This window comes from Carica papaya, chromosome 4 (genome assembly GCF_054855325.1).
Source record: "Carica papaya isolate Zhongbai chromosome 4, ASM5485532v1, whole genome shotgun sequence".
In the NCBI taxonomy this organism is placed as follows: Eukaryota; Viridiplantae; Streptophyta; class Magnoliopsida; order Brassicales; family Caricaceae; genus Carica; species Carica papaya.
In genome coordinates this window covers 5,326,616-5,348,551 of record NC_142312.1, presented here as the reverse complement: position 1 = coordinate 5,348,551, position 21,936 = coordinate 5,326,616, and the positions used below count along the sequence as shown (strand labels likewise).

The window sequence follows — 21,936 nt, the reverse complement described above, 5'->3', positions numbered from 1 at the left end:
AGTATGCAATAAATAATTTTATTTATGATAAATGAATTTACTTAAATTAAGATGTTCATTAGTTGTTTTTATGATTTTTACAAACTTTTATTTCTGTATCGGTGAGTAGTGTGATATTTTTATTGAGTTAGTGTAGCTCACTCATTCATTAACAATTTCAGATCAAGATAACCAAGATCCAGATATCGATCCACAAGAGGGTTGCGAATAGGATGCTTAGTTATTTACTTTTTATTTATTTATTTGATTTTTTCTTTGTTCTTTTAGAATGGTTATTTTTGTAACACTAGTGATTATTTTTAATTATTGTGTAAAGAATGTAAATCGTAACTTTATTATTTCGTTTCTGCATTCAATTTATAATTCATTTTTCTTTTATATTCTGGGTCGTTTCAAATAATATGATCGTTTGAGAGCTTATGACATGCAGAATAATATATAAAATTTTTAATCAATTATTGTTACTATGAATAAAAATATTTAATTATTATTACATAATTTTTTCAAACTTAATAAATAATTAAAATTTTGATTCTACTAAATAAAAAATTAGATATCAGTTATTATCACATCACTTATAATTTAAATTTTATATTTTTAATAAGATTCGAACTTATAATTTTAAAATAAAATAATAAAAATACATGCAATCTGTATACATGTGAATCGTCAGAAGAAAACATATGCTAGTTTTAACTATCAGTTGTCTCGTATACAGTCCACATCAATTGTATTATCATATTGACTAAAAGTCAACACAACAAATTATAAGTTGGAACTTTTATCAATTTATAATAATTCACAAAAATATTTGTTATTTAAATAAATCTATCCAAACATTTAATTTATAAAACAAAAGCATGTTTTTTACTTATTACTTCACCCTCTAACTTTTTAAAACATGTAATTGAGAACTTAATTTTATAGATGTTATAATCTGTTTATGTAATTTTGTTTTAATCTTAATTATATAAACCCACTGTTATTTTTAAGACAAAAAAAAAAAAAAAAAAAACAAGATTTTAGTAACGGTTCAAATGAGAGTTGAAACCAGGGTGGCGATCCATTCTGTCAGATTTCTTGCCTGGCGGCTAATTTCAGACGATTGATTGGTCTTCTTATTTTCTTTTCTGACGTTACAACGAAGAAAACTCCTTCCGGTTCCATTAGAAAATATTGCACAACGGAACTTTCAAAGAAACTCTCTCTGGTCGCCTGCTCTATTTGTTGAATAAACATTTAATACTTCCCAACTTCCTTATCTCTTTTTCTTTTCATTGTTTTGTTTTTATTATTATATTTATTTTTTGTGATGGGTAGTTCTGCTGAATCTGAATTTTCTTCTTCTTTCTATTCGTTCAAAGATTTCCTGCAATTTTTCGGTGTATTATATTTGTGTTTTACAGGCCCACCTTCTTCTTTCTTCCTGCTTCCGTTTACCCTTTCAACGCATACTTTTCTATCCTGCATATTATACCCAGAATCCTCAATTTTGCACCATTGATTTTCTTCAGAATACCCACCTGGGTTTTTGTCTTCTTCATATTTTTGGAGCCGCCCAGGTTCGTTTCAGTCACATTTCTTCTGGTGCTCACCAACTGTTTGATTCTGTGTCTAAGCCCTCTCGGCACTTGTCAATTTGTGGTTCTGCCTGCTGTTTTTGTTTTCTCAAAACCTCTTGGCTCTCGTCTGGCTTATTCATATTTATTTCAACCAGTTATCAGTTTGATATGGAAGAGTAAGGGTGAATCCCGCTATATAAGATTGTCTTGAGTATTTATTGGCTGCTATGGCGGATGCCGTTTATGCTGAACGTTTGTCTTTTGGAGGTTCTCATCATGGTCAGGGCCAACAAGTTGTGCCATTTCCAACCAATAAAGGATCCTTGAAAGTTTTACTCTTACATGGAAATTTAGACATTTGGGTCCAGGAGGCTAAAAATCTCCCTAATATGGATATGTTTCACAAGAAATTAGGTGATATGTTAGGGGTGTTCAATGTGAAGATTAGCAGTAAAATTGAAGACCATATGTCTCATAAGATAACCAGTGATCCCTATGTTACAGTTTCAGTTTCTGGTGCTGTAATTGGGAGAACTTTTGTGATTAGTAATAGCGAGAATCCAGTCTGGATGCAGCATTTTAATGTTCCCGTTGCCCATTATGCTGCGGAAGTGCAGTTTGTTGTGAAAGATAGTGATATTGTAGGGTCGCAGCTTATTGGTGCTGTTGGGATTCCAGTGGAGGAATTATACTCTGCCACAAAGGTTGAAGGAAGCTTCCCTGTCCTTAACGCCAGTGGGAAGCCCTGTAAAGAAGGAGCTGCATTGAGTTTATCAATTAAGTACACACCAACAGAGAGAATAAGCCTTTATCATATGGGAGTAGGCTCAGGTGCAGATTACCATGGAGTCCCAGGTACATACTTCCCTCTCAGGAAAGGTGGTAAAGTTACACTTTATCAGGATGCACATGCGCCTGATGGTTTATTGCCAAAAATGAGGCTTGAGGGTGGTATTCTGTACAAGCAAGCAAGTTGTTGGGAGCATATTTTTAATGCTATAAGTCAGGCTCGTCGCTTGATTTACATTACTGGCTGGTCTGTTTATCATAAGGTTAAATTGGTCCGAGGCAGTAACAATCCAGAAGATTGCACATTAGGGGATCTTCTGAAAACCAAGTCACAAGAAGGTGTAAGGGTGCTACTTCTGGTATGGGATGATCCAACTTCTAAGAGCATTTTCGGATATAAAACGGTAAGGAGCTTAGGTATCTTTTTTTACGTACTATGCTTTGTTTTCCACCTTTATGCAGCCTAATTTGGAACCCCTTTATTACCTTGTTTGCTTTGCTGTTTATTTGCTTGTTTTCCTATTCTTACATTTTCAAGTCAGCTACACTAATTTTGGAACTTGCTTCCGTTTTGTTTATATTTCCCTCTAGAAGTCTCAGTTTAGAAACTTATATGCAGCACTTGCACCAGATTATACTAATAAATAAATTTCTCGTTGTTGGAGAGTCTTGTTAATGTGATTACTAGTGGTAGGTTTGATTTCCTTCCTTCTGTTAAAAAATAGGCAACAAAGTGGTATCAGGTTTAAGGTAGGGGCAGGAAGCTTCTTGGTCCTATTTCTAAAGCAACCAGTTAAGAAATGGCAAAATTTAACCTTCATTGTGGAGAATTACTCTTTATTCTTAGTTTTATGCTTTCTTTTTCCCTTTTATCTGTCCAAGGCCAGTGTGAAAGATAATATCTTCTTGTCTAATAAAATGAAGGCATCCTTGTGCTTGATTCCCATCAGGAAATATACTAATATAAGGAACATGTGGATTTTATTTCCCCTTTAAGTATTCCATACGCAGATGGCTCTAACAATTCTTTACTTGTTTTCTTCACATAGAGAATTTGGTAAATTGCTGAATTAATGAACTCATTCACTTATTACCGATGAGTTTTTGACTGAGTATGGAATTTTTTTTCCCTATCCCAGGGCTCAAGACAAGGATTAAAAAATAATATATATAGATACTGGAACATTATTACCAATGAAACATGGGCATCATAAATGTTCTTGTGAAGCTTCATGATGTCCTGTTAGTATCATAGTCCATGTCCATGCACTGCATTTTCTATAAGCTCTGCACTTTAGTCTTTATTTTCATTTTTTTCTTCCTTCTAAGGCATATAGAAGCAGCAAGGTGAACTAGAATTCAAGTAACTGAGTCAAAGTAGGTTGGCCAAGCATTGTAGAGTGGCAGTTAGCTTTCCATTTTAAACTTCATTATATATTTATGTTAGTATAATGTTGTTTATTTTCTTTGTGTATATGAATATTGAACTGTCCTTTTTATGTGTATGCAGGAAGGGGTAATGCACACCAGTGATGAGGAGACACGCCATTTTTTCAAGCACTCTTCAGTGCAAGTGCTACTTTGCCCACGATCTGGTGGAAAGGGACATAGTTGGATTAAGAAACAGGTTGGATATAATGTCATGCATATATGCCCATGGATTATCTGCTGTTTTTTTTGGTTGAAAAAAATAAAGGAAACAGAATAAAACTTAGGTTCTTATCTCCAAACATTATTTGATATTATGCATTGCCAAGTCTCTTCAAACTTGATTTGTGAAAGGAAAGAAGAAAAAAAAAAGATAAAAAATTAAATTTATTCATGAAGTCGTAACTGTCCATATTATGATGCTTAAAATTTTCAGTTCTGTCTATGTTTGAATATGACTTATTGCCTAATAATCTCCCAGAAATTTTTAATCTTTTCCAGTAGCTTCCCCTCACCCCAACCCAAAAAAAAAGAAGAATTCTTAATATTGCAGTTATAGACTACAGAAACTTTTAATATTTCTTCTATAACCTAAATTTCTTACTATTTCTATGTAGAATCTCTAGCTGCCTCAAATTTCTTAATATTTCTCCTATAACCCTGAAGTTTTATTTCTTCAGAAACTTTTGGTATTTCTTCTCTAGCGTATATTTCTTAATAATTCTATGTAGAATCTCTCCAGTAGTTGCCTCAAATTTCTTAGTATTCTCCTATAACCCTAAAGTTTTTATTGTTTCTATGTATAATCTCTCCCCTTCAGTTTATTTTTTAATACATTCTTTTAAAGTATAATATGTAACTTGTTTAAAATGTAATGGCACAAATACTAATTGTATGCATAATAAAATAAATAAGAAAGCATAAAAAGTTAATGGAATATGAGATGAAGTAATATATTCAAACTAAAAACTAAGATGAAGAATTACAGTACCAAGCCTCTATCCCCCACCAAGATTTCTAGGTTCCACTGGATATGTCATGAAGAATAAATTACAGTAGATCACTGGGATTTGGATACATTACAATTGGATTTGTAAGTTTCTATAATATTGTAACCTGGTCCTTCCATTAGTATACAGCTATGGAGTTCTTTTTAAACATCCAAGATCCCTTTTTGTGTGAGCTTCTTTATCCACGTCCTTAGTAAAGAGAAACATACTCTTATATCTAATTTGTTGTTAAATTTGTTTGTTATATTTACTCCCTTATACGATTCTTCTTCTCCAGACATTCTGAAGATTTTGCTTTCATTTTTCATTGTTTTGCATTTTACTCTTTTTTACCAATTTCAGGACTCATAGAAGAAGGGAAACTAAATTTTGTCTATTATGAGCATGCCAAATATAACCAATATGTCTCAAGCATCCTTTAATGGATTGCACAAAGTTGACTCAAATATTCGTTAAGGACTGAGTTTTGTGTTTTAGAAAATTGTGAACCTAATTGTGTCAAAACCCAAAAATTAATGTAATTTACCCAATTATCAATGGCTTATATTCTGCTAGGGATCAAGAAGAGAAAAAGTGAAACCTTAGAAATAGGCATCTCCATACCGTTATCATTTTGATTTGAGGTTTTTCCTTGAAAGATTTTGGTGGAAAACATTTGAAATTTCATGAAGGATACTGACATATGATGGTCTATAAAACTGATAATATACAGCCTGCATACCTACTGTGCATTTTGTTGTCTATAAACAGCAAATGCTGAAATTTGAAGATAAGATGGTTGAAAGTAAGATACATTTCCTATCTCATGAAATGTATCGTGACTGTTTAAGCTTCTTATATGTATTCTGTGCTGAAATGTTGCAAAATGTGACTATATTTCTAAATGCTCTGTTATTTTATTCTAGGCGGAGACTTCTCTCAGTCACAGTTTCAGATGCTAGACTAAAGTTTCTTTATTTTGTCTTTAGATTGGTGTCATTTACTCGCATCTCATTTCCTCTTTAATGAACATGCACATGTTATTTCCATACAATATTGTGAACTAAAAGTCTAAAACCTATTTCATCTTTTGGTTATCAGGAAGTAGGAACAATCTATACCCATCATCAGAAAACTGTGATTGTGGATGCTGATGCAGGTAACTACAAGAGAAAGATTATAGCATTTGTTGGCGGTCTTGATTTATGCAATGGGCGTTATGATACTCCAGAACATTCTCTTTTTAGGACTCTGAAAACAGTGCACAAAGAGGACTTCCGTAACCCTAATTTCACGGTAATTATTCAAGAGCTACTTTGAATAGCTTTTTTTTCAGATTTTTGTAGAGCATATTTTAAGCATTGAGGAGAAGTGGTAAATATTTGATCATAACCACTCATTATAGATGTCTCCTTATACATGAGTGTCACTCCCTTTTTAAGGAAATGCTTTTTTTTTTCCTATGTTAAGAAGATGCTGTTTCTGATTTGCGAATCTTGTTCTTCTTGTTTCTTTTACCTCCATGAAACATCTAGCGGGTCTCATGCATATTTTATAAGACTCTTTTAGTGCTATCAAAGCTAAATATGACAATTTACGAAGCCCTTAATGGTATTGGTTATCTGCAACACAACAATATGCAAAAAGTGGAATCCACCAGGACTCAGTAAGGATGAAAGTGGTGGAGGTTGAGCAACAATAAAGAGTTCAAAATTCAGTTATATGTATATTGAGTATCTTTTTATCCATAGTCCTGGACTCATTTTTGTTATAGCCTTTTCAGGAACATGCTGTTGGTTGTCCAAGAGAACCATGGCATGATTTGCACTGCCAAATTGATGGTCCAGCAGCATATGACGTGCTAACCAATTTTGAAGAGCGTTGGTTAAAGGCTTCAAAACCTCGTGGACTTCAAAAGTTAAAGGCATCTTATGATGATTCACTACTTAAGATTGACAGAATTTCTGAAATTATTGGAATGGAAGAAATGTCTTCTTCAAGTGAGGATGATCCAGAGGTTTGGCATATACAGGTCTGTTGGTCGGGTTTGATTTTCCAGTTATTGCTTGTTTCTGCCTCCTATCATTGACTTTTTTATCCATCATTTCCCAATTGAAGGTTTTCCGGTCAATTGATTCCAGCTCAGTGAAAGTGTTTCCAGATAAACCAAAAGATGCAGTAGGCATGGTGAGAAAAATGTTAGCTCTTAGATTTTTGTCCTTAATCCTTGTATGAAAAAGCCCTTTGAATTTGGAGGATCTAATGATGGTTGATTTATTGCTTTTATTTGTTTATAGAACCTCTTATGTGGGAAGAATGTATTCATAGACATGAGCATACATACTGCTTATGTTCACGCAATACGATCTGCCCAACATTACATCTATATTGAGAACCAGTACTTCCTTGGGTCGTCATACAATTGGGATGCGCACAAAGACTTGGGTAAGAATATTTGAACTTAAGGGTATAGAATTGAGAAATCTGATACCATACTATTGAAATTTGTTAGTCCAGTGGCAAATCCAGCTTATCTGCTTCTTAATTGGAAACTTCCAGGATGATATATGAACACAATTCCAGTTGCTTTAATTTCCCTAGAGGTTTCTCTTGTTATCAATCTAGTTGAATGATGTGATGTGATTTCTATTAAATCTTATTGATAGTACATATGTTTACAGATGATTAATCTTCTACAAACCAGTCTTTAGATGAAAGTATCTATGAAAAGAATCCTCAGTTACTTGTACTATCCTAATCCTGACAATCTGCAGTTACATGTATTTTTACACGAGATTCAGAGCTTGATATAATCCCGTATGTACAATCAATTCATGTTTTTTTTTCTAGATTTAAGACTTTTTCTAGAAGTTTTCTAATAATTTTATCAAATAAATTACAATACCCCAGTCATATAATTTATGATGTGCTGAATTCATAAAACTGCTTCTCATTCTGAAATGAAAGTATTCCATTGTTTAATTTGTTTTAGGTTGAGCTTGCTTTAAATTCTGGAATAAAAACGAGAATACAACACAAAATAAGATTGAAATTTGAATGAAAATAATATTCTAATTCCAAATAAATTTTATATTCAACTCAAGTTGAGTATTTTTGTCGTTACTTATTTGCAATGTGGAAATACAAATCTGTGGTTCTAGACCTGAAAATAGGGGTGACTTTTATTAAATTATGGATAAAATAATAAATCTATATATCAAATAATTAAATTATAGGAATAATTGGAAATAGAATAAGGTTGAACTAAATGCATCATTACTTTTATTTTATCACGTGCAAGATATCAACTGTGAAGATATTAGGAGTCGTAATATGTAGAAGTTCAATCATATATCATAATCTGAGTGAGTGCAAAGATGCTCTTTATCTGCAGGTGCAAATAATTTAATACCAATGGAAATTGCTCTTAAAATAGCAAACAAGATCAGAGCAAATGAGAGATTTTCTGCATATATTCTTATCCCAATGTGGCCAGAAGGTGTTCCAACAAGTGCTCCCATTCAGAGGATTCTCTTTTGGCAGGTAAGGTGCATTTACATTCTGAAAATACTTCTGCAAATTAATCACAAGTTATTAATAAATTAAACGTCAGGGCAGAAGTAACTGTAATATAAGAAGTTCTTGCACTCTAATCAGCTTAGGATTCACAGAACTGGCAACTATTATGACATGTTGTTTTAGGTAGTTGGACAAATGTTGTTTTACTCTGCTTGTTCTAATGCATGTGTTGCTTACACATTAATTTACATTTTTCAGAATAAGTGCATTTGTTCTGGAGCAAGACATTGCATCCCACCATATTATGAGGGTTTCCTGCTGCATATTTGTAGAAATATTATGATAAGTTATATTTACTATTACTGCTCACTGTTATTTTATGCTTGTTAGACAACCACGCATCCGTAACAGAATGCTAGATGTCATTTAGGGGAGAAGGTTGTTAATTTGTTTTGTTTTTTCCTTTCTGTTTTGCCTATAAAATGAGGCACAAAACCATTGATGAAATAAGATGAAAATAGGAGTTTTTCCTACTCTCAAAATCTTCATGGTATCAGAGCATACCTGATCCAATTTTTTAGCATCCCTCTTGCATTCAATAAGCAATGGATGAACATATTTCTTCTTCGCCTGAAGTCCTTTTGGGCTCCTATCTTCCGATGCATGACAGCCATATTCTCACTGATTCGGCTCCTTTCATTACTGGCCATCGACTAAATGGCATTAACTATCTACAATTGTCATCCTCGGTGTTAATGTTCATCCGAGTGAAAGACTGGAACGAATACCTAACTGGAGAGCTCTCACCACCTCCTGCGAATGATCCAAATGCTCGGGCATGGAAACATAGAACAATCTTGTTATGTCTTGGTTGGTGAACTCAATGACCATCGAGATTGGAGAAAATTTTCTTCTTTATGAGACTATGCACGATATCTGGGTCGTAGTTTGTGAGTTCTACTCCACTCGTGACAACACTTTCGCCATCTTCAAAGTCGAAGCAAGTCTTCACGACCTGCACCAAGGAGAAATGACAGTAACTCAATATTACAATTTTCTTACCCGAAAATGGCAGCAGCTTGACGTTTTTGAGGAACATGCTTGGAGCTATCCCAAAGACGTTAGGAGATTTCAAAGCATCGTGGAATAGAAACGAATATTCAAGTTTCTTTTCTGATTGAACAAATACTTTGACGAGGCAAGAGAACGCATCCTTGGAACCAAACCTCTCCCGAACATTAGAGAGGTGTTCTTTGAGGTGCGACACGAAGAAAAAGCAGGAAGAAGGTGATGATGGGTGAATCGCAACTCAGCCATAACCTCGCTGAAAGCAGTTCTCTCTCACCCGAGTCTAGTGTAGCTCTCACAAGTGGGGTGATTGAGCGGAAGGAATGGCCATGGTGCGAATACTGTAAAAAACCTGGGCATGTTCGTAGAAGATGCTAGAAGCTTCACGGGAAGCCAGCTGAAAAGAGGTCACCAAAGCAAGAGACTCATCGGGGCAATTTTATCTCAACTGAGGAGGAATCAACTGCAGCCGCTCCTACGGAGTCCTTTATTTAGTCCTGAACAGATCAGCCTCCTTTAGAAAATGTTTTCTCTCAATACGATTCTTGTTAATGCTTCCACAGTTCATAAAGGTAATTTTTCTAGTCTCTCAACTTATTCCTCAAAAAGGGGCATGTGAATTATTGACTCGGGTGTTTCCGACCATATGACTGGGGATATCTCACCATTTAAGGAATACAATAAGTGCAGAGGTAAATTCTCAGTTAAAATGACTCAAGTTCCCAAGTCGAAGGAATATGAATAATTGCACTGTCACCCAAGTTAATTTTGTATTATGTGCTATATGTTCCAAATTTGGATTGTAATCTCCTGTCAACAAGCAAATTATCACATGACTTGAATTGTGTAGTTACATTTAACTCTAAACTGTGTGAATTTCAGGACTTGGGCTCGGGGAAGACAATTGGCAATGCTAGTATGGATTCAAGTCTTTATTTACTGCAAGCTGACAACTCTTCTCTTAGTAGACAAACTCATCGTGCAATATGTACTAATTCTGAAACTGTAAATAAGTTAAATAGGAAATGCCCCATCATGTTGTGGCATTACCGTTTAGGACATCATAATTTCTTGTATTTGAAAAAGTTATTTCCTATTTTATTTCGAAATAAAAATCCAATTTTCTTTTAGTGCGAAATATGTCAACTATCCAAATATATTCGAAATTTATTTTCCAGTTCAGTTTACAAACTCATAAAACCTTTTTCATTAATTCATAGTGATGTATGGGGTCTCTCTCGGGTTACTAATATCACCGGGACAAAATAGTTTGTATCTTTTGTTGATAATCACACTAAAATCACTTGAATCTTTCTCATGAAAGAAAAATCTAAAGTTGGCCAAATTTTTCAAAAATTTTACATTATGATTCAAAATCAATTTCACACTAAAATTCAAGTATTGAGATCAGACAATGGGTGTGAATACTTTGAAACCATTTTGAGACAATATTTTTCTGAACACGGTATTATTCATCAAAGTTCTTGTGTTAATACCCCACAACAAAATGGCATAGCCGAACGAAAAAATAGACACATTCTTCAAGTAGTCCGATCAATCATGTTCACTATCCATGTTTCAAAATTTCTTTAGGGGAACGGCTATTCTCACCGCTGCATACTTGATAAACTGCATACCCTCACGAACTCTTGCATGTCGAACACCGTATGATACACTTTTAAAGGCATTTCCACAATCTCATATCCTTCATACCCTTTCCTACAGAGTTTTCAGTTGTTCAGCCTATGTACATGTTCGTACTCACCTCGGGGGTAAACTTGACCCAAAGGCCATTAAATGTGTTTTTCTTGGATATTCACCAAATCAAAAATGATATAAATATTGTTATCCCAGGACCCGTCGTTTGTACAACACTATGGATGTTACTTTCTTTGAAACCCAGTCATTCTATCCCACTACTGATATTCAGGGGGGGCAGTATTAATCAAGAATATCAAGTATGGGATATAAGTACACCACCTCTCTCCTCTCTTCCCCATACTATTCCCGAGTCCTCATCAAATTTTTCTGAAACCAATATCAGAGAGTCTGAACCTGAACCTGTACCTACTACTATTAATAAAGAGTTACGTGTTTATATTAGGAGAAACAAAACTCCAGTTGATAAAAATTCTGAACCAACTACACATTGCTATAAGTGTACTCCAGTTCTTAGCAGTAAGAACACATCAGGTAATGAGCTTTTAGTCACAATTTCTGATACTGTTACTATTACAGACCATGATACTGAGTTATCTATTGCCTTGTGGAAAAGAATTCGATCTTGTACTAGACACCCTATACATGATTATGTTTCATTCAGCAATTTGTCTTCAAAGTATCATACATTTGTAAGTAAGCTTGATGGCAGCTCCACTGAACCTAAAACAATTCATGAAGCCCTTGTACTACCACAATGGAGAGGTACTATTTAAGAAGAGATCAGGGCTTTAGAAAAGAACAAGACTTGGGAACTGACAGAACGTCCACTTGGAAAACATAAAATAGGGTGCAAATGGGTATTCACTACAAAACACAATTCTGATGGAAGTGTGAATCGGTACAAAGCTCATCTGATGGCTAGAGGCTTCACTCAATCCTACGGGATAGATTATCAGGAGACATTTGTCCCAGTGGCTAAGCACAACACTATCTGGTTATTACTCTCTCTTGCTTCTAATCTTGATTGGTCTCTCTGTCAACTTGATGTAAAGAATGCATTTCTTAATGATGATTTAGAAGAAGAAGTATATATGGAAGTCCCTCCGGGTCTTGAGACCACATATGAATCTCATAAGGTGTGCAAACTCAGAAAGACACTTTATGGTCTAAAATAATCTCTAAGAGCTTGGTTTGACAGATTCACCAAAGTAGTCAAACATATGGGCTATGAGCAGTGTCAGTCTGATCATACTTTGTTTGTCAAAAATAGTGCCTCAGGTCAGAAAGTGATCCTAATTGTTTATATTGATGATATTATTTTAACAGGTGATAACATAGAGGAAATTTATAAACTCAAAATTTTTTTGCCACGGAGTTTGAGATAAAATATTTTGGAGCACTCAGGTATTTTCTGGGAGTGGAAAAAAGGGAATTATGTGTTACAACGGAAATATGTTCTTGACCTACTGAAAGAAACAAGGATGCTCGGGTGTAAACCAGCAGAAACGCATATGGAAACGAATACAAAGGTCGGTTTTAAAACCAATGACAAGCCAGTTGATAAATAAAGATATTAGAAAGTTATAGACAAACTTATTTGTCTCGTTCATACTAGACCTAACATCAGTTTTGCTGTTAGTACTGCAAGTCAATTCATGAATCAACTTACTATTGATCATATGAATATAGTATATCGGATTCTAAGATTCCTTAAGAAGACTCTCAAGACAATGACTATTTTTCCAGAAAACAATTAATAGGAATATTGAAATCTACACAGATGCAGATTGGGCGGGTTCTGTAACTGACAGAAGATCCACATCTGGGTACTGTACTTATGTTTGGGGAAAACTTAGTTACTTGGTGGAATAAGAAACAATCTGTTGTATCACGAAATAGTGCAGAAGCTGAACTTCGGTCACTTTGCTCATGGAATATGTGAGGGGGTTTGGTTAAAAATGATTCTAATGGAAATAAAATTCTCGGTTACTACTCCCATGAAAGTATGGTGCGACAATCAATCAATAATCAGTATAGCTAAAAATCTTGTACATCATGATCGAACTAAACATGTGGAAATAGATCGGCACTTCATTAGAGAGAAGATTGAAGATCAAACTATTACAATACTCCATGTTCCTACTAGTCAGTAAACTGCAGATATTTTAATAAAGACACTTCCCAAAGGGTCCTTCAACGAATTGATATCCAATTTAGGTTTATTCAACATTTATGTAACCTACATTGAGGGGAAGTGTAGAAATATTAGAATAAGTTATATTTACTATTACTGTTCACTGTTATTTTATTCTTATTAGACAACCAAACATCCGTAACAGAATACTAGCTGTCATTTAGGAGAGAAGGTTGTTAATTTGTTTTGTTTTTTCCTTTCTGTTTTGCCTATAAAATGATGCACAAAACCATTGATGAAATAAGATAAAAAAAGGAGTTTTTCCTACTCTCAAAATCTTCAATATTTTTCATAAGCTATTTTTGTCGATGGCTGCAGCGTAAAACTATGCAAATGATGTATGGAACAATTTACAAGGCTTTGGTGGAGGTTGGGCTTGAGAATGCATATGAGCCGCAGGATTTTTTGAATTTCTTCTGTCTTGGAAACCGTGAGGCATTGGATGAGACCAATGTTTGTGAAACCCAGAATTCTACTACAGCAGCCTCTCCTCAGGTATTCTTTAATCGTGATTTGGCTGAGTTCTATAGCTTTTCTTTTTAGCTATTTTCTTTGGGATAAAGTTCCAATACAAACACAATTATGCTTTCACGTAGCTCATCTACTGGTAAATTGCACCATATGCAGGCAACTCAAGCACTTTCCATGAAGAATCGACGCTTTATGATATACATTCATTCTAAAGGTTTGATTGTCGATGATGAGTACGTCATAATTGGATCTGCAAATATTAATCAACGATCCATGGAAGGCACCAGAGACACTGAAATAGCAATGGGTGGCTATCAGCCTCAACACACCTGGGCAAAGAAAAAATCTGGTCCACGAGGGGAGGTATGATGAGACTTCATCTATCTTCATTGACCATCACTATTATGTATTTATAGTTTTGTACTCATTTTCCTCCGCCCACTCATGGTGGTTTTGCTCAGACAGTACAGTTGAGACTCATATGTCTTAATGTCCTCAGCCAACGAAAACTGATATTGATGACCCAATTTTTAATTCATGAATTGCTCTCATGGTTGCATCATAGTGCTGGTGGAATTAGGAGGTTTTCTTATTTGAATGCAGGTATATGGATATCGGATGTCATTATGGGCAGAACACATTGGAGGTCTGGAGAAATGTTTCGAGCGACCCGAGAGCCTTGAATGCATGAGAAGGGTTAGTTACTTGAGTGAGATGAACTGGAGACAGTATGTAAGTGATGAGGTAACTGAAATGAAGGGTCACCTTCTCAAGTATCCAGTAGAAGTTGGAAGAACAGGGAAGGTGAAGGCTCTTCCTTATTGTAAAACATTCCCAGATGTGGGTGGAAACATATTGGGTTCTTTTACAGCCATTCAAGAAAATCTCACAATTTAGGATACTGACCCTGTCCTAACTTGGATTATGTTGTATGGACTTCAGACACCGAAAAAAGAATTTTCTGTTGTAAAAAAAAGTGAGGTTATACTTTCTATCATTGTTAGAACTTAGACATTCATTACTGTGTTGAGGTTTTTGTCTCACCAATTTATTTGGTGATTAATTAAAGTCAATATATAGTGAAATGTACATTTAGAATTTGGATCTAGAAGATGTAACCAGTGCTCTAATGATCAAAATACCATTACAATAAAATCTTAATTATCAATTGTTAGTTGTATTACAAGGTAAAATTAAGGTCGAATTTTTGGAAAAAATTCAATTGGTGAGATTAAATTATCATTCCTAGTTAGTGAAAACCACCCTTTACTAAAACTTGTTATTAGTTGAGTATGAATAATATTTCTATTTTGCTGAAATAAGAAGTAGAATTCTCTTTTCCCCCTATTTCTTCTCCTCCTTTGCAAGTTTCATATTCTCATACTTCTTTTGCCATTAATGGTGTTCAAGCCTTTTCTTTGGCCTCTATGTCCAAGTCATTCATGGAATTTACCATAACAATTTTTTTTAATTTTTAATTATTTAACGAAAAAAATCATATTCCACTTCTTTCCCTTTAAAGAACTAATTTTTCCTTTTTCTTTTTTCTCGGACAATGAAAAGAGGATTCTGTCCCACCACCTTCCTCACCAAACTGCATAAAAAATCTAATACATATTCACCATCTATGGGCTCGGTTTAATAAAAAATATAATTTCACTGAAAATATTTGTGGCTGTGATTTTTTTATTTCTTGAAAGAATGCATCACAAGTGGGGTGTCACTGTAAGCATGCTGGGGTCGCCCTCACCGGCACTTTTCTCTCACCGACGCATCACTCTCCCGGTCCAAAACCTGCCATAAAACCGAAAATACAGCCATAAATTTTAAATTTTTGATGAATTAAATAACATCAAGTAATTTTTTTTTTTTTTGCATTGAAATTTCATAGAACGCGTATAAAAACGTTTACTTGTGCATTCTACCAGATCCACCTCTCTTGGTCTCTGTCTCCTCGTCTCTCATTCTTGCCCTCCGTTCGTTTCTGTGATTTAGGCTTCGTGGGTATTATTCAAATGGGCTTCCCAGCAAACGGGTCTTCGTTGGATAAGCCATTGAAGTTCCTGATCTATGGCCGGACCGGCTGGATTGGGGGACTCCTGGGAAAACTCTGCGAATCCATGGCCATTGACTTCGAATACGGCTCCGGGCGGCTCGAGAACCGAGAGTCGTTAGTGGCGGACCTGGAGGCTGTGAAGCCCACCCACGTTTTCAACGCCGCCGGTGTCACAGGCCGCCCCAACGTCGACTGGTGTGAGTCCCACAAGGTGGAGACCATCCGGACCAACGTGGTCGGCACCCTCACCCTTGCTGATGTTTGCAGGAACAAGGGACTCGTACTCATCAATTACGCCACTGGCTGCATCTTCGAGTACGACTCGGATCATCCCCTTGGCTCGGGTATTGGCTTCAAGGAAGAAGACACCCCCAATTTCACCGGATCTTTCTACTCCAAAACCAAGGCTATGGTTAGTTTCGTATACCACTTACTTTACATGAAATGTCTGTGAGTTTATTGGTTTTTCTTATTAAAATCTTTGATACGTTTGATTGAATTTATCAGAATTGATTTTTGTAAATGCTTGACCTGGGTTTTTAAGAGCGTTTCATATGAGACGTAACGTGCTAGATCTGACGAGTTTTGTTTTGTTCCATTTCTTGTTTAGCGAGCTGCTTTTCCACTGTTATTGCTTACATCGTATTGTTGGTTTAATCTCTTGACTACGTAAAGATCTTGTTCTTCACACTGCAACGCCAAATTGGATCAAAAGTTCGATGCTTCATGCTTTGTGGCTTAAGATCCACTCAGAGCTCATTTCTATGCGAGCGCGAGATTTTTTGAATTGTGATCCGTACATTTAACGTTGAACTTATGGTTTCTAAAACAGTGATAAGGGCTAGTACCCCCATTTCTTGATATTCTATAACTATTTAAACTGAGTACCCACGTAAGTAATGTTGCTTGTAGATGCCATTTGAGTGTTTGGGGAAATTGAAGAAAGATTTTCTGGGTTCTTGGGGCCAAATCTTCGTTTTGGATATTGATTCTTTGTGTTAATTTAACATCCTATGTATTGATCTTCTTTGATGGTAGGGACTTTTCATGGATAATAGTATGATCGATGGACTATTTGGAAACTGCAGTCAGTGCCTCTAATTTTTTTGTAATTTTTAGTAGTATGGTTCCTCTTTTTGAGATTTTGGGCACCATTTTCCATGCCTCGTTGTGTTCTTAGTTGATGATAAAACTTGGTTGCAGTTGGTACGTAGATGTGCAGCATGGTACCGTTGTCCTAATCGTGTTCTTTTACTGATAATTGAAGGTGGAAGATTTGCTCCACAATTATGAGAATGTCTGCACCTTGCGTGTGAGAATGCCCATTTCATCTGATTTGACCAATCCACGTAACTTCATTACTAAGATCACCCGGTATGACAAAGTAGTGAACATTCCCAACTCAATGACCATCTTGGATGAACTCCTTCCCATATCTATTGAGATGGCAAAGAGAAACCTTACTGGGATATGGAACTTTACAAACCCTGGAGTCGTCAGCCACAATGAGATCTTAGAGATGTATAGGGACTACATTGACCCCAGTTTCACATGGAAGAACTTTAATCTCGAGGAACAGGCAAAGGTGATCATTGCCCCAAGAAGCAATAACGAGCTTGATGCCACCAAGTTGAAGCAGGAGTTCCCAGAAATGTTGTCCATCAAGGAGTCCCTTATCAAGTATGTATTCAAGCCAAATCAGAAGACTGCTCAAGCTTGATAGGATTCAGTTGAAGCGAAAATTCCCAAGCCATGTTTAATAGGGAATCCTGCTTTCATAATCTGCTCAAGCTGTATTGAAAGCCAGTCAAGATCTAAAAAACTAGGTTTGAACTTTTTGTTTTCCCTGTTTGGTATTTTTTGAATTTTGTTCATTTGGGTTGATGTAATATCTTCACTCCTCTTCCCAGATGACATGCATGATTGCTCTATTTGTATCTCTTTCGATGTTGTATTTGTAACTTTATCAGAAATAAATTAGTCAGAAGTGATTTATCAAGTTATAAAGACATTTTATACGATGGTTTTTTGTGGCTTGGATTTTTTTGTTTGGTTTTTTCTTATTTCTTCTGTCTGCTGAGGTCTTGTGCCATAACATGTTTGACTAGAACCTCAATTGTTGATCTTTCTAAGTTTAGTGCGGCAAAACCAGTGTATAGATTTTCAAATGGAAGCAAAAAAATAAATCTGAAAAAATCTCTATTATTGTTCTCTCTGTTTTTACTAGAGACTTTGGCTGGAATTGGATGCAGCTAACATGTAAAGGAGAGAAAAGACAAGGGGGTGTCGTTGGTAGGATTTCTAATACCCATAATTGAAAGAAGCTGTAAAGTAATATTCTTAAAAAGCTTAGTTGATATCGCTAAGTTCAATCTGATGTCCAAGGAGATTTATTACTTGCCAGTAAGAATCCCATTCTTGTGGTACATTGAAAGACCTTCAAAATTGGGAGTTTTATGCGGAAGAGAGTAGGAAGAAGAGTAGGTAGAGCCTGGGAGAATTGTGTAGATCACAAGTGGGCTTCTGACTACATGAATCCCATCTTTCCACATGATTGCCCCAGAAATTATTGGCTGCTGCGTGATCGGGGGGCCATAGACCATCACCAGAAATGACTTTTGCTCTCCAACCTTGGAGAATGACAGAACAGAAGGCTCCACGGTTACGCCAATTGAGGTGGGTATGTACATGCTAGCAGTGTAGATGGAATTTTCCGAGCCAACATTCGTGACTGTCCTGTTAAAAATAGCTAGGATCTGCTGTCCATCTTCTACTGCTACCGAGAAGGAAGGGTAGTTAAGATCCCAAGCTCTTCCAGGTTCCGTGCTGGTACAGACACTGCTGTTGTCCCAAGTTATTTTTCTCAGAGTGGTTGTGTTGTAACCTTGCTTGCATAGGAAGTTTATATAGTCACCTTCAGATGCATCATAGACAAGCCCAGGGTCTAGTGCGCCCTCTGGGTTAATATGGCCAGACCCATAAGCGAATTCGCGGTCATCATGCTTCTTAGCATCCATGATGCTAGCTGTTGAAGCAAAATGATCAAGTCAGAGTTTTATCAAGTGTATTATTCACAACTCTTCAAATGGACGAAGCTGGTAAAAGTGCAAGGAAATAGATTTCCTGACCTGTGGTCATGAGTGCGGATTTGATGGCAGCTGGGGACCAGTCAGGGTGAGCCGCCTTCACATAGGCAGCAGCACCACTAGCATGAGGACAAGACATGGATGTGCCCGAGATTATGTTGAACTCGAAACTCCTTTTGTCATTGTAGTACATAGAAGGTGGTGCGACAGGGGACCAAGCGGCAAGGATATCCACACCAGGTGCAGTGATATCAGGCTGCAGGTCATCCAAACAAGATCTTCAGGCATGTTCCAACATTCACAAATGGATAATGTGAGTTTGGTGCTTATGAATCTTTGATTACCTTGAGAATGTCTGGGGTCATAGGGTTTGGACCCCTAGAAGAGAACGATACAACAGAAGGTGCCATGGCGTCAACCCAGGCCTCACCAACCAGTATAGTTGCAATTGGATTTCTGAAGAAGGTAAAGTTATTTTCATTAAAATGTACGCATAACAAGCTTCGCTAATTCTAATTCTAACGGGTCATACAATGACTCATCTAGAAGATAAAAAGAGAGAGAAAAGAGTTAGTTACTTTGTTGATTTTATATAATCCAGAATCTGCTGTCCCTCTTCGGTGCTGATCACCGTTGCTGGTAATGGGTAATTGAATGCGAAATCAGGGAAAGATGAATCTGCCATTATGGTGCCTATACCATTGGCCAGAAGAATGCCAGAACCATCCCAGAGGGTTTCACAGAAAACAATTTTTCCAGAAACCTTGTATGAATTCATATACCCAGGGAAGCAGTATCTTGCGACATCTGGATTACCACCTGCAGAATAGTTGGCTGCATCTCTTCCCCAAATCAAGGGATAAGAGGTACCATTTAGATCAAAGCTGTTGACGGAAAGTCCCTTCATATGATGAAAGCACGTAAGGTTAGATGACGATATCAGAAATATTATTTGAAATGAGAATTTGGTGGGAGTGATGAATATTCACTCACATTGTAAACTTTTCCATTTCCAAGCGCTACTTGAGCGATGAATTTTCTATCAATGGTGCTAGCAGCAACAGTCAGTGTCCAAGGTGCATAGTTAGAAACTGTTGCAGGCCAGGGCCCGGAATTTCCAGCGGAGTTTGAGGTCAATATACCCTTTCTCATAGCATGGAAGGCACCGATGGCAATAGGATCTTCTAAGTAGGGTATTGGCCAAGGAAAACCGAGGGAGACTGATAGAATATCAACACCATCAGCTATTGCATCATCAAATGCTGCAAGAATATCTGCAGAAGAGCATCCAAATGCCCAGCAGACCTTGTACATGGCAATTCTTGCATAAGGGGCTCCTCCTCTGGCAGTCCCATTAGCTAACCCTAAGTAGCTTGCTCCCGCCACTTCACGCCCTGCTGCAGTTGACGAAGTATGAGTTCCGTGGCCTTCAGAGTCTCTTGGAGATTTGAAGTCCCCGGGGAAATACAAGTTCTCGCTGTTGTAATAGCGGGCTCCAATAAGCTTGCTGTGAAGTTTTAAGTGTTTCATCAGATGAGTTACAACTTCAGAGGATTAATGACGTCCAAAGGCAATCAAGAAGAATAACTCACTTGTTGCAGGTGAAGTTGGCACCTGTGCATTTTCCTTTCCACTTGGCTGGCGGAGCAGTAAAACCATCATCGTTAAAGCTTTCAGATTCTGGCCAGATTCCTTTAAAACAAACAATAGAGAGGTACAATTCACATCATCTTCTTTATTAATAGTTCAAAAAAGCAGAAGGAATTAATCTGCATTTGCCTGTATCTAGAAGCCCAACAATGACGTTTCCTTCTTTGGGTGGACCAACAGTGTCTTTACTAATACCCATGAAGTCCCATGACCTTGTGGTGTGAAGTTTTAGTATGTGGTTTGGAATCACAGAGACTACACCTTCCATGTCTGCAACGTATTCAATTTTTTTTAAGCATTAAGATTGTATCGATTAGTAAACAATAAGACCCAATTTCTCTTTTTTGTCAATAGTTAACAATCTCACCCGAGAAACTCTCAACTTCTTCATCTGTTAAGTTTGCTGCAAATCCATTGAAGCTCCTCCCGTAACTATAGATTAATGAGTCCTTGACTGATGATTTACTGTTCGAGATCCAGCAGTACCACCCAACAATAAAATAATTATGAACATAAGACATTTGAATAATTCGAAAATGACTTTCTGGATGTAAGAATTTCAACTGCCCTTAACTTTTAACTTAGATATGATATTATTTACACATAGTTAATTAGCTAGAAACGCAATGAAGTTTCAATTATCAAGGAAAGTCATGAATACAGCAGCAGTAGGATTGTTAGTGTATAGTAACCTCCCAAGAACAGTTTTAAGCATGGAATGGTGGGTGGATGCAACAGAGAAATCTCCCTTAGGAAGCTCTCCCATGTACACAATGTGAACCTGCAAATTTTAAATTATTACAAACTCTAGTAAAACCCATCGAAGTAAAATAGATAAGTAAAAATGTAAAAAGGGAAGAAGAATATTTTCATTACTTTCCTCTGCTGGGCATGGCAAGTAGTTAGCAGAAATGCTGCAAGTAACAATGAGTAGAGAAATGAATGCAGCTCTGGCATGGCTATCAATTTCTGTGTTTAGCACAGATCATGTTTCTTAAGTTGATTAGAGGTATTTATATGTGGCAAATTGATATTTCTTATGTGTTTTACCATGCACTAACTAAGCCGTCCCTGTTTGCTTCTGCAGGATTTTGTGATGGACGCCTACATGATTTCTTTCTAAAGAAAAAAGAATTTGATTGAAGGAATCTTAATGGTACAAGTAGTAAGAAGTCAAGATATCAATGCTTCATGCTCTTGTTAGTACTTGAAAAAAATGGTAAAAGAATGGAATAATGTTATATATGTATGTTATGGAGGATAGTGTTGTTATATATACATATGTAGATATATATATATATATATATATGTATAGGTTCTTCTTGTTATTATCATCCCCACATGCTTTGCCGGCTTCGTTCATGTGGAGCAATTAAAAGTTCCCTTTTCAGGGACCGATGGTACTCAGAAGTTTAGAATCATGCTGTGAAGTCTGAGCAAATTTAGTTTTGGTGGTCTTTAA

At 36.3% G+C, this 21,936-nt stretch overlaps 3 protein-coding genes across 4 annotated transcripts; 2 read left to right on the top strand and 1 right to left on the bottom strand.

Moving 5' to 3' along the window:
• Positions 1 to 1,025: 1,025 nt before the first annotated feature.
• LOC110817494 (phospholipase D gamma 1-like) lies at positions 1,026 to 14,850 on the top strand. Of its 2 annotated transcripts, none has more exons than XM_088217564.1 (10): positions 1,026 to 2,755; positions 3,862 to 3,978; positions 5,870 to 6,064; positions 6,543 to 6,800; positions 6,887 to 6,955; positions 7,066 to 7,213; positions 8,163 to 8,311; positions 13,530 to 13,706; positions 13,839 to 14,045; positions 14,286 to 14,850. In XM_088217564.1, exons 1-10 carry the CDS (start codon positions 1,790 to 1,792, stop codon positions 14,577 to 14,579), a joined length of 2,580 nt encoding a protein of 859 aa, XP_088073690.1. In that variant the 5' UTR covers positions 1,026 to 1,789; the 3' UTR covers positions 14,580 to 14,850. The 2 variants fall into 2 exon arrangements, with proteins under 2 accessions (XP_088073690.1, XP_088073691.1); XM_088217565.1 differs by having other exon boundaries at positions 1,027 to 2,755; positions 6,552 to 6,800.
• Positions 14,851 to 15,517: 667 nt separating this feature from the next.
• NRS/ER (nucleotide-rhamnose synthase/epimerase-reductase) lies at positions 15,518 to 17,756 on the top strand. Its single transcript, XM_022046179.2, has 2 exons — positions 15,518 to 16,150; positions 17,006 to 17,756. Exons 1-2 carry the CDS (start codon positions 15,698 to 15,700, stop codon positions 17,456 to 17,458), a joined length of 906 nt encoding a protein of 301 aa, XP_021901871.1. The 5' UTR covers positions 15,518 to 15,697; the 3' UTR covers positions 17,459 to 17,756.
• Positions 17,757 to 17,785: 29 nt separating this feature from the next.
• Positions 17,786 to 21,734, bottom strand: LOC110817462 (cucumisin-like). Its single transcript, XM_088217566.1, has 10 exons — positions 21,351 to 21,734; positions 21,167 to 21,255; positions 20,842 to 20,939; positions 20,604 to 20,744; positions 20,417 to 20,516; positions 19,818 to 20,331; positions 19,403 to 19,725; positions 19,169 to 19,280; positions 18,867 to 19,080; positions 17,786 to 18,763 (listed from the first exon to the last, which is right to left on the bottom strand). Exons 1-10 carry the CDS (start codon positions 21,429 to 21,431, stop codon positions 18,132 to 18,134), a joined length of 2,304 nt encoding a protein of 767 aa, XP_088073692.1. The 5' UTR covers positions 21,432 to 21,734; the 3' UTR covers positions 17,786 to 18,131.
• Positions 21,735 to 21,936: the final 202 nt, after the last annotated feature.